A 12563-nucleotide genomic window follows, 5' to 3' on the forward strand; every position below is an offset into this window, starting at 1 on the left:
ATGGATGGATGTTCAGATGGATGGATGGATGGATGTTCAGATGGTTGGATGTTCAGATGGATGGATGATTGGATGTTCAGATGGATGGATGTTCAGATGGATGGATGGATGGATGTTCAGATGATTGGATGTTCAGATGGATGGATGTTCAGATTTCACAGCCAACAGAACCAAGTAGGAAGGAAAACATTTCAGAGTTTCCTCCAGTTTCATCATTTTCCTCCATTTTCTTTTGCTCTTTCACGGAAAACGTCTGATTTCAAACGTACCACGGTCTGGTGGTTGACTTGAATCACTTCATCTCCTGCGTGGATCTTCTTGCAGCGGTCTGCTGGAGACTAAACGCACACAAAGCAGAGATTAATAACCCATCTGAGTATTGATTCCTGTCTGACACTTTTTGGGAAGTTTCACAGCAAACCCCACTTAAAGAATCAATAACGCCAGGCGGCCATGTTGTCATCCTTATTGAAAATGACAGGCTGCTGTTGAAACCAGATTCGAAGATTGATTTTTAGAGAAAATCCTCTCACCCCTTCGGTGGTTCCTGTGATCACATGCAGACCGTCATAAGTGGACTTGATGTACATCCCCTGATGGAGACAAGAAACAAAAATATTCAGCGTTTTAAAGTAGTAGACACGACTTTATCTGCGGACTAGCCCAGTGTTTCTCAAACCTTTTCAGGTTCACTTACTCCATTTAATAAACACTCAGATGAAATCTCCTGTGAAGGTGAAGGTGGCGCTGTTTTGTCAAAGTAACTGGCCACAATAAAACCAGGAAGAAGTCAACTGAGGGCGTTTTGAGTTATTTACTTCCAATGATGGAAAACACATGGGAATCAAAAAGGTTTTGATAACATTTTATGGCTTCTTGTAATTTAGAAACATAATAAAAGTAAATATTATTGAGTTGGGTTGGAAAAAAACAAACATTTTCTTTCCAAAAGTAGGTAGTCCATCATAAATAACTTTATTTTAGGCGTTAAAATGCAGTTAGTCAGCGGGGGGTTCAGCGGGTCATGTCGCTCTCAGCAGAGTCGCAGACCCAGAACTGCATTTGTGCGGCATGCTGTTTATAAAAGTACGACAACTCCTTCCGTTTTTATTTTAATGTCTTGGTTTTAAGTCATTTATCTATCATTATTTTTGAACACAATCCTTTGCTAAGCTCGCTGTAGCGTCACACTTTGAGCTGACGACCCGCTAAATAAACGGTTACGTGCAGTACCTTGTGAACCACTAGGGGGCCAATGTGGGCCACAGTTTGACAAACACTGGTCTAGAGCAGGGGCGTCCAAAGTGCGGCCCGGGGGCCGTTTGTGGCCCTTGTCTTGATTTTGACCTCATTTTGAGAGGTTTGGCCCTGCAGCACTTTTTGTAATTTCTTTAAGATGAAACTTTTGGAAAGTTTATAAATTCTTAAGAGGAAAAATATTAAGTAAAACAAAAATAATTTTTATTAGCATTTTATTTTTATCTCACGCCACAAACATCTGTTGAGTTTTCATTAACAGACTTTGACACACCCATCCATTATATTTCACAAAATACAGCAAAGGTTGCAGAAGAAAATTCTTATTTTTGTTCTAAAATATTTTAAGTCTAAATATTTTAGGCATCAAAAAGCACCTAACTAAAGACATTCTCGTGAAGAATAATTTTCTTTATTTTATTTAAATATCTTTTGATTTTGAAGCACACAGGCTCTATTAATTCATTTTTTAATTATATTTCCAGAAATAATTGGTTTGATGGCTTTCTTCTCTTTAAGGATGAAATCATCAATTGAAAACTGCTTTTTGTTTTTATTTATTTTACCTTTATCCAACATTTAAATGTGTTTAATTATCTGAAACATTTAAATATTATATAAAAAAAGCAAAAATAGAAGACATCTGTTTGTCGTGTTGCTCTTATTTCGACCTAAGAGTGATACAATATTAAATATTTTTTGTTTTTATGATAAAAACAGATATAAAGTCGGTGTAGAGCAGTACCAGGCCTTCAGATGGCTTAGTGTTGGTGAGGTGAACCAGTTCAAGGTGGGCAGACTGGGAGACCAGGGGGTCCGACGAAACGCACACGATGTGCTCACACACTTCAGACAGAGTCTTACACTGCAGACGAGAGAAAGAAAACAGCAAAATAAATAAAAATCCAAATAAAAAATCCATTTCCTGCTGTAAGGATCAGATTAAACTCAACTATAACATGCAGGTTTATTTTTATTTATCAATTCAGCAGTTCAGTAAACCACAATAACCGAATCCCCTCCAGAAACAACGGGGGTGAATTTAATTATGCTTTTTCTTTTTTTTCTTGGCAGATTTAGTCGTGTTTTCCATAACAGAGAGGTTTGAATAGAAACTGCTGACTCTATTTTTGGATCAGCCACAGCGAAAGTCACTAAACTTTGTCTAGAAAAGTTTTTCTGCCATGTCGACAGGAAAATCCCTGCTACTTATTAAAGATTTCCCCTCCTGCACTTATCATTTCCAAACTTAGTAGTGCGACATTTTGAACTCGTCATTTCTCTGAAAATATCCCAGAATCTCGAGAGGGTTTTGGCTTCATCCTGGTTCTGGAATCGTCCTCACTGCTGACATGTTGGTTTGTCACATTAAGTAAAGACCTGCGTGGATTTAATGGGCTCAAACATGAATTCACTCAATTAGTCAGTGATGGAGATAATCTGAAGAGAAGATGGCAAGTCAGGACATTAAAGATAAATCAAGATAAATCAAGTTTCAGCTGACATTTAAGCCTGGAGGGTAAGATTTTACGGTAAATGTCGTTTAATGGATATAAATACCACATCAACCTTCATTTACAGGTCTAACCTAAATAAATCAAAGAGACATCATTTGTTTTTTTAGTTTCTGGTTCTGAGAAGTTCACCTAAAAGTTCCTAGTCTCCATATACTGAACATGAGGAAAGAACAAAGTTTCCCAGCAAAGAATCGGACCTGTCTGATGTTCAGCAGTTCCCACTGGTTTGACTCAAACATGAGATTTCTCCTCCATCAGTCTGGCTGCTGACTCCTCATTACTACTTCCTACATCCATTCTTCAAACGAAACAAAAAATCTCTTACATTTTCGTAAATCCTGCTTGTAGTGTAACATTTATGAGCAAACAAGCATAAAAGAGCAACTTTCTGGTTGATAAATGCAGAAAGGAGACGATCAAAGCTGGAGCCCAACATGTTGACACCAAAATATTTGCTAATTGGTGCGATTTGAGGCAGATACTTAATTGTAGGAGCTTGACTGTTAGAGGAAGCAGCAAAGGGAAGAAGAACAGAAAAAAAGAGAGATTTTCTTATACGTTGCTCACAATTAAGTAATATTTCCAGTGGAAACAGAGACAGCATTTTAATAAAGAGAGGAAAACTTCAGGGCTGCACAGTTGGTAGAGCTGCTGCCTTGCAGCAAGAAGGTTCTGGGTTCAATTCCCAGCCTGGGGTCTTTCTGGATGGAGTTTGGAGTTCTCCCTGTGCATGGTGGGTTTGCTCCAGTTTCCTCCCACAGTCCAAAAACATGACTGTCAGGTTAACTGGCCTCTCCAAATTGCCCCTAGGTGTGTGTATGCATGGTTCTGTGTTTCTGTGTTGCCCTGTGACAGACTGGACCTGTCCAGGTGACCCCGCCTCTCGCCCAGAACGTTAGCTGGAGAGGCAGCAGCTAACCAACCCCACTAAGGGACAAGGGTGTAAAGAAAATGGATGGAGGAAAACTTCCAGTTTTCCACGTTATTAAAGCTGCAATGACAAGATCTTACCAAGTATTTCTGGTTTTGTTTTTACTGCAAACACCTCAGTAAGAAAAAACTAATTTACAAAAGTAACTTTTCAGCAAGAAATAGGAATAAATTTTTTAACATTGATGAAAAAGTAATAAATTCAGATTATTTCACTTATAGGAAAAACGTCATAATGAAATAATCTGCCAGCAGAACTTGAACTTTTTCATCATTATTAAATGAATTATTGGTTTAAAACAAGACTTTATATCCTTCTGAAAAGTTACTTGTAAGTTAGTTTTGTCTGATTTCTAGTGTACTAAAATATTTCACTACAAACTGGACCAAAAATTCTTGATAAGAGTCTCTTATTTGGTGCTGAAAAGTTACTTGTAAGCTAATTTTGTCTTTTTTAAAAGTGTAATAAGATATTTGCACTGGAAAGTAGACCAAATATACGTGGTGTTACTTGTGTTTTTGCAGTTTAGCTCAAAGTATTTATTTTGTGTTTTTGTTGGTAATGCAGGAAATAACGAGCTTTTCTCTCCAGTGATAGTTTTAATGTCCACCATCTCCCTTAAATAGTAAATCTTAAATATTGTCTCTCATTTTCTGTTCTTCCAGTTCCTACAAAATAAATATTTTGTGTTTTTGCAATAAAGATGTGCAAACCACCTAAAACTTTACCAAAAAACATAAATGTTGTTCATCTCCAGACACTTAAAAACACAATTAAAATGAGATGTGAGTAAAGTATCCAAAAATAGTAAGAGTAAAAAGTAACCCTCTAAGAAATAAAAAAGTATTTGGTAAAACGTCAACTCAAGTTCTGAGGAACTGATCAAATTATCCATCATATAATATTTAAAAATCCCATCATCAGACAGACCAAAATATCAAGTCAAGTGGAAGTTTTTTGTATTTTAAGGACAAAAATGACAAAAATAACAAAATCAGGCAAAAGAAAATTTTTCCAAATCAGTTTCTTTTAATAAAAAACTTATGAAACTTTAACACAAACTGCCGGTCTGTGTCTGACGACATGTTTGTTTTTCATTTCAGTGGATAGAAAATCCAGACATTTTACTCAAGAGCAGCAATACATTGTAATAAAATTACTCAAATAAAAGCAAAAATACTCCTAAACGGACATGTTTTCATTTCACTGGGTGGAAAATAGACATTTTATTCAAATAAGAATAGATAGTTTTGCAAAAAAGTTACTCAAGTAAATGTAATTGAGTAAATGTAACTAGTTACTACCCAACTATATAAAGCTTCTGGCTAAAGACAAACTCACCACATGAAGGATTTTGTTCTCCGTCTCAAACACCGTACAGTCCTGAGGGGAACGGAGAGAAATTTAATGTAGCAACAAGAACATTTTGTGTTGCACATGCTGCTAAAGTATCTCTGCATGCTTCCTGGGCCTCACATTGCCACAGCCCAGCCACCTGGATACTATACACCACCACAGATACAACAAACACCCACACAAACAGACATGCATTCAGCTTTTATTTATACCCACATCAGTCACATAAAAGACAGGCTGAGAAGGATGTAAACAGCAAAGAATCGAGTCTCGCTTAAGGATGCAGACTGCTGCATCACACCCACCCACGCACATGCATACAGCACATTTAGGGGGATATGTCAACCCACGGCAGCTCCCCTCAGCCTCGCGCTTCAAGCACAGCAGAATAAAAGCTATCAGCCTTCAAAACGAGCACACAAACGCTTCCACACACCTGCTGTACAATGGTGGTGAGCTCCAGGCAGAGCTGAATGACATTATTTCGGGTAACTGAGTAGTCTGCCACAGCAGCAAAGGGAGACCTGGGAGGGAAAGATAACAGCGGTGAGTCTTTTAATGTTGCTGCTGCGCTGGATGATGTGCAGGGGTGATGGACAGGGGCAGCGCTGAAGGGAGAGGTTAGCGAAAATGCTGCCTTGCTGCAATATTTAAACCAGGATTTATTTCATTTTTCAACCTTTGGAGCTTTTGGAATGTGTTTTTTAGACATTTGCTGAAACTGTCACAGTGTCACAACAGTATGGTACAAGACAAATAAAAAAATCGAGCTGTTCTGGCTTCGAAACAACCAATCAGAGTCAGGAGGCGGGGCTTAAGCTAGCTAGCGTAGCCTGTCATGAACGCTCAGGCTAGCTAGCACAGCCACCGATGACGGCGAATAAACGGTTTTCCTGTAATGTCAAGTCGTTTCTCCACCATTAACACATTTAGCGGAGAGTACATGAGATTGACTGACAGCGCTAAGACCCGCCTGATTTCTGATTGGTTGATTTTGAGCATTTTCTTCAGACGGGAGTCGTAGCTCAGGGAGAAGATCGATCTTTTCACAGATTTTCTGTCTCATAACAAACTGTCTCAACATGGCGACACTTTTAACAAATATGTAAGAAACATTTTTTTATAAAAGTTACACATGGAAGCTTTAACCTTTTATGAAAGTTAGACAGAGAGCTAACGTCTTTTTTTTTTTGTAGTTTTCACATAATCGATAACCTTATTTTAAAAATATGCTAAAAATAGAAAACAGTGTCTGGTGCTGTGCTAAACTGGCTTATAACATGTTTTGGCAGACAGGGAAACTTTCTATGATTTAGTAAATATAAATTTAAGCAAACAAAAGTTATGGAGTTCCTCAAGGCACCAATCTCGGCCGACTTATATTAAGAAACAGAAAAGAATACACTGTGATACTGTGCTAAACTGGTTTAGATGGGCAGACTGAGACAACTTTCTATGATCTGGTTAATATAAACTTGAGCTACTAAATATGATGGAGTTCCTCAGGGATCCAATCTCAGCCCACTTATATTAAGAAACTGAAAAACAGAAAAGAATGTGATAAACCGGTTTAGATGAGCCGACAGAGATAACTTTAGCGTTATGCTAGTTTCGACAACAAGCATCTCGTGCTCGTCTCAGGCTGTGGGTTTTTCTATTCACCAGTCAATGGTCTGTGTTGTGTGACTCCAGTACCATTCTAAACCTAGAACTGATGGGGAACCAGCAATAAAGAATATGTAATAAACCTAAATATGAACATTTACTCATCTTATTATCCTTGACTTTGTCTTCAAAGCGATCTTAAACCAAGCTAAAGAATCTCCAACTAAAACAGAACATAGAAAACATCGTACATGTTTTGTACTTTCAATTGGTTATTTAAAAATAATCGTTGAAGTGACAGTAAGTCGTCCAAAGGTCCAAACCAACACCAGGAAAATGGACAATAACACCAGTTTGTAGAAGTCTGCTCTGGCTCCCTGTTGGTGAAATGAATGGAGCATAAAACTGTATTATTCCATCTTCTTGAAATATAGTCAACAATAAAAAATATTTCTCGTTCAACGCGTTATGTTGATGAATTGCTCATGTGCTAATGATCAAGGACGGTGCTAAATTGTCTTCATATTTTGGAGTTGACGGTATTAAAGGTTGCCATCTGTCATTCAGAGGTTGCTAAATGTCAGTGATGCGGTTTTCATGACTGTCGCGCGACTGAATCAGTTTGGTTCTAAACGAACCTAAGCCACAGCTGTCAGCGCTCATGTGTGTATGGAGACTCATTCGTTTGTTATACGAGGCCAGAAGAAGAAAAGAAATGTCAAAAACATCATGAATGCGCCTCAAATGAAACACAGAGAACATTTTTCCTTCTGAAATGCCTTTATAATCCACTGCAGTGACTGATTATTAAAGGCTCTTTAAGTTTATAGTATCTCAATGTTAAATATTTGTGCCTTAAATTTGTTTATTCACATTAAAGTTCTGCTTTTGATTGTTAATAAAGCGACATCCAGCGTAACAGAAAAAAAGAAAACGTTACATTTTAGAACATATTAATGTGAAATTGTACCATTGGACTAAATTTATAAGTTTGTCATCTTTAAAATATATACATGTAAAACCTACAGTTTGCAGAAAGTGTTGTTTCCTCTTAAATTCTTCACATTTTCTCAAGCTTTAACCACAAACGGTAATGAATTTTATTAGGATATTATGGGATAATCCAACACAAAGTAGAGCTTACTCGTAAAATGGAAGCAAAAAATAAAACTAAATGTGATGCAAGTAATTTAAATATGATTAAATACAAAAAAATAAATACAAAATAAGCATACACATGGAAATAAGTTACTCACATAATTAAATAACTATTAATTCATTAATTACTCACTTAAAATGACACCTAGCACTAATACTTTTTTGATTAAAATGTTCTAGTTCCACTGACAGATTATTTAACTCATAACACGGATCAATTGTCTTGTTAGAATTAAATTTATCTGCCAATGGAAGTTTTCACCAATTTTAAGGAATTATTTACTCAAAACAAGGCTCTACATGTTGCAGTTTTGTTTTAATTCAAGTGTAATGAGATATTTGCAGTAGAAACGACAGTAAAATTACTTGGTCAGATTTGGTGTTTTTGCAGTAAAAACAGATTTAGATCCTTTCAATCGGCATCAGAGTCGTTATTGCACCATAAATATGTCCACAACACAACTACAATCAATAATTATTGATATCAACTGATATGAAACGCTTTTATAGTGTTGAGTTTTTCAGTCATATCGACAAAGAACGGGACTTTAATTTGTTCTCAGAGGAAAAGGAAGCAGTGTTTGCTCCACTGAAGGTGAACAGGCCTTTCCTTTCAGAAAACACCCATTTTCAAACCTTACAGGGTTTTGAGTTTTCCGAGGCAAACAAACACGGCGGCGACCTCTGCTAATGCCTGGATGTTTCTCTATAAACGGCTTTGTGAGCCGAGCTATTAGATCGGCTTGAATTTATTATGTTTTCTTGCCCGGAGCGTTGTTAGCTCACAGTGTCTCCTTTGTGTTCCCAGTTTCCACTCTAGCACACTGTCCATTTTGTTGACAAGTATACTTCCCCGAAAAGAAAAAAGAAAAACACTTCCTAGTGAGGAACGGCTCTGCAAAGCGCTCATAAATTAAACCCTGCGAGTGCTCAGGTGTGAACAAGGTGAGAGTGATAAGGAGCCGGTGGAGCTAATGAGGCGCTAATGACTGCACACAACAGCAACGCGGCCACAGACAGCAGCAACGTTAGCGCAGAGTCATGACACACATTAGGACGGCGGCAGAAAGCGGCACATTTCCTTCGCTGTTCCAAAGACCCAGATAAAGACTCAGCCCAGCCTCTAGCGTATGATTTATCAGTGGTTTGTGTGATTTGGGTCATCACTATTGAGGTTGACTACTATATATACACACGCACAACCTGGGGGTGTGCAAGAAGTCTGCTAACCACCAGGCAACCGTCCTGAAAACAACTCTTTGTTTTTTTTAACTTGAGCTGTAAAACTTTAGGATGTAAAACTCTGCAGGTTATAAAAGGCACATAGCGTCATTACAGAGCACAATCAAGTAACTATGTCACCTTAAATTTTAATAAAAATATTACAAATGACTTAAAAAATTTGACTGTAAATTAACACCTGGAAATTGGGCCTCTGTCTCTTTAAGAAGCTCCTGCTCTCTCAGACTCCGCCTTCAGGAAGTCATCTCAACATGGCTCCTCTATTAACCCTTTAATGATTTTACCAGCGTTTCACTGAAGCAGCTCATATAAGATGTGAAGTTCCACCAGGTGTTTGCTAATTCATGCTGGCTAGTCGGAAGGAGCAGAGTTGGGGGAGGAGCTAGGTCCACCCAGCCGGTTTGCACAGCTGAATGGTTGCCATGGAGACTAAAGGATTTTTCCAACAAGTATCAAAGCGTCACTCCTCCAGGTATGTTTCTAATGAGGGAATAACATTATAAACATGATTAAAAAGCTAAAAAAAAGAGAAAAAAAAGATTTTACTTGATACTGCCCCTTATCTCCATGTCTGGTTCTGGTTCTGGTCTGTAAATACAGAACCAGAACCAGAACCAGACATGGAGAAAGAGCATTCAGCTCCTATACAGAACAAATCTGAAACAAACTTCCAGAAAACTGCAAAACAGTCGAAACAGAGTTCCTTTAAATGAAGACTTAAAACCCATTTTAGATTCACGTTTAATTTGTAGTAAATTAAAAATTTACAACTAATGTTTGATGTGTATTAAAGATTTTAATGATGACGTTTGACAAAATGTAAAGTTTATTTGTTTTTATTATGTAAAGCATTTTCTTGCTGTTGCTGAAATGTGCAAATAAACTTGAGTTGAGTTAAAAATAAATGGATTTTTAGTGATCATAACTAATCATCTGGATGATTTTGAAAGTGAAAGGATTTCCACTTTGAAGAGGAAGTCCTTTCACTTTCAAAATCCATTCATTTTGACCCAGGATTTACGGATTCAGGGTCAAAATTTAGTGAATTTTATGTCAGAATCTAATCAAACTCAGGTAATTTCTATAGAAAAAGCCAAATACTAAAGTTTTGAAGCTACAAGTGAGGCGTTTCCAGCAGCTATGAAACTGTATTCCTGCTTTTTAAACTTTAAATTTTATAGAGCTTTTACTGAGCACAAGAAAAGGGACGAACCGAAGAAAACAAGTTACTCTGGTTGAAATAAAGGAACACTGTTACAGCTCCTGCATTTTGTAGCCATCAGCAAAATGTATGACACATAAAACGCCTCCGTGTGAATAATTAATGTTGTGTTTACGCAGTTCAAAGGCGCACACGTCGAGTTCAGCTCCTGAATTCAGACAAAATGATGGTGAAGTAAGAATATATCAGGAGAGCTGAACTTCTGCGGTTATTTTGTACATGGAAAGGTGCAGAACGTTTCCCTGCAGGTTCCTACGCTCTGCCTGAGATAACCGGCAGTCAGACGGATAAAAGCTCAGCCTTGCTCCAATCTGACTCTTCATAAGATATGCTAACCTTCATCCCCATTATTAAACTCATCACTCCGAGCTCCCCGGCTGCAGAAATCAGTCTGACATGATGAGATTTCTTTACCGCCGTGCTTGTAGGAAAGATGTGCAGAGGTGGGCAGAGTACACAAAAATTATGATCAAGTAAAATTAGCGCTGCTTTAATGTAACTTTCATCGCTGGTGAATTAAATTGGTGGAAACAAAGATGAGAGGATGAGAGGGGAAACGGGAGAGCCAAATAATAAGATCGCTTTGTGCCTTTTTTAAAGTTATCATTATTTATTCTTTGTTCTTGTAAACTGTTTACTTTTTTCCCTCCCTCTCTTTTCCTCTTCTACCCACAATATTTAGGGCAATCAAGCCATATTAGAGAATAGAAAAATAATTCAAATTAGAAAATAAATACCTAGATTAAAATAAAAAAAATTAATCCACATATGTTAAACAATTTCATTGTTTTTGTTGTGACACCAGTTGATTATGTTCAGTGTTTTGTCTTTATTTTGAATGTAACAATTTTAATGTTTGTTTTTTTAATTTTTGTTTTTGTTGCTGTTATTTGTTTTGCAGACCAATATCCTTTTTGCTAGTTTGTAATGTTTGTTGTATATACACTAACTGGAGAATAATTTTACTCAAGTAAAAGTAAAAAGTGTTTGGTAAAAAGTCTACTGAGTAACTCATCAAATTATCAATCATTTAACATTTAAAAATTACATAATCAGAGACAAAAAGAAAGTTAAGTGGAATTTTTTGGTATTTATAGGACGAAAATGACAATAATTCACATAAGTAGCAAAAAATAACAAAATCAGGGAAAAGAAAATGTTTCCAGATCAGTTTCTTTCAATAAAAAACCTTATGAAACTTTAATAAAAACTGCAGGTGTGTGTCTGGTGAATTTCTGGTTAAAACATGTTATTCATTTAGAGCACATGTGTCAAACTCAAGGCCCGCAGGCCACACAGAACCATTTGTTCTACATATTAAAGACATCTTCAAAACATTTTTTGATCCCAGGCTTAGTTTATGGACTGAACAGACAGAAACATTATACATTTTGAAGTGTTGATTTTATTTTTGAACCATTTTTAATTTTGAGGTGTTGATTTTATTTTTGAAACCTTATTTATTTTGAAGTGTTGATTTTATTTTTGAACCATTTTTATTTGCAAAGTGTTGCTTTTATTTTTGAACCATTTTTAATTTTATTTTTGAAACCTTATTTTTGAAGTGTTGATTTTATTTTTGAACCATTTTTATTTGCAAAGTGTTGATTTTATTTTTGAACCCTTATTTATTTTGAAGTGTTGATTGTCTGACAGACCTTACACATGAATTGCCCCATATGGGGTTTGAACCGACGACCTCAGCATTACCAGCACGGTGCTCTAACCTGCTGAGCTAACTCACCTACCTTACAAACAGTTGAGTTTCCATGGATTTAAGAAGAACTTACATGATCTTACCACAATGAAGATTTGATAAAAGTGCTGATATTCCAATTTTTTCAAAACAACATACATAATATTTTATTTTCCAGAGATTTTGTATTTTCAAGTGTTGATTGTATTTCACAGATATTTTTTATTTTAATGAGTTAATTTAAAATTTTATACCATCATTTATTTGCAAGTATTGATTTTATTTTATAGCCATTTAGCCAAGTCTCTGTAGAACCATTTGTCTCTGCTAATGACATCTTTAATACAATTTGTTGATCCCAGGCTTAGTTTATGGACTGTATGTGAAATTAGGCACAAGTATAAGTTTGTTTACCAAGTTACTGTGCTCTCTGAGATGATCTGTGGTATAAGTATTTGATATCGTTGACATTAGTCTCTAACAAAATGTGGATCATCTACCAGGAACACCACAAAGAGCATGAGTTTCTGTAGTGTAGTGGTTATCACGTTTGCTTCACATGCAAAAGGTCTCTGGTTC

The 12563-nt window shown here is 36.5% G+C and overlaps 1 protein-coding gene across 2 annotated transcripts in view; it reads right to left on the minus strand.

The window, feature by feature from the left end:
- cnksr2a (connector enhancer of kinase suppressor of Ras 2a) overlaps positions 1-12563 on the minus strand; it is a 79985-nt gene that overhangs the window by 45384 nt on the left and 22038 nt on the right. For both annotated transcript variants that reach the window (XM_016673242.1, XM_007555709.2), the window contains exons 4-8: positions 5498-5585; positions 5047-5088; positions 2003-2122; positions 534-593; positions 270-338 (exon numbers count right to left, since the gene is read on the minus strand). In XM_016673242.1, the coding sequence (XP_016528728.1) occupies positions 270-338; positions 534-593; positions 2003-2122; positions 5047-5088; positions 5498-5585 (379 nt within the window). The remainder of the gene's footprint in view (positions 1-269; positions 339-533; positions 594-2002; positions 2123-5046; positions 5089-5497; positions 5586-12563) is intronic.

This window comes from Poecilia formosa, unplaced genomic scaffold (assembly GCF_000485575.1).
Source record: "Poecilia formosa unplaced genomic scaffold, Poecilia_formosa-5.1.2 Scaffold72, whole genome shotgun sequence".
In the NCBI taxonomy this organism is placed as follows: Eukaryota; Metazoa; Chordata; class Actinopteri; order Cyprinodontiformes; family Poeciliidae; genus Poecilia; species Poecilia formosa.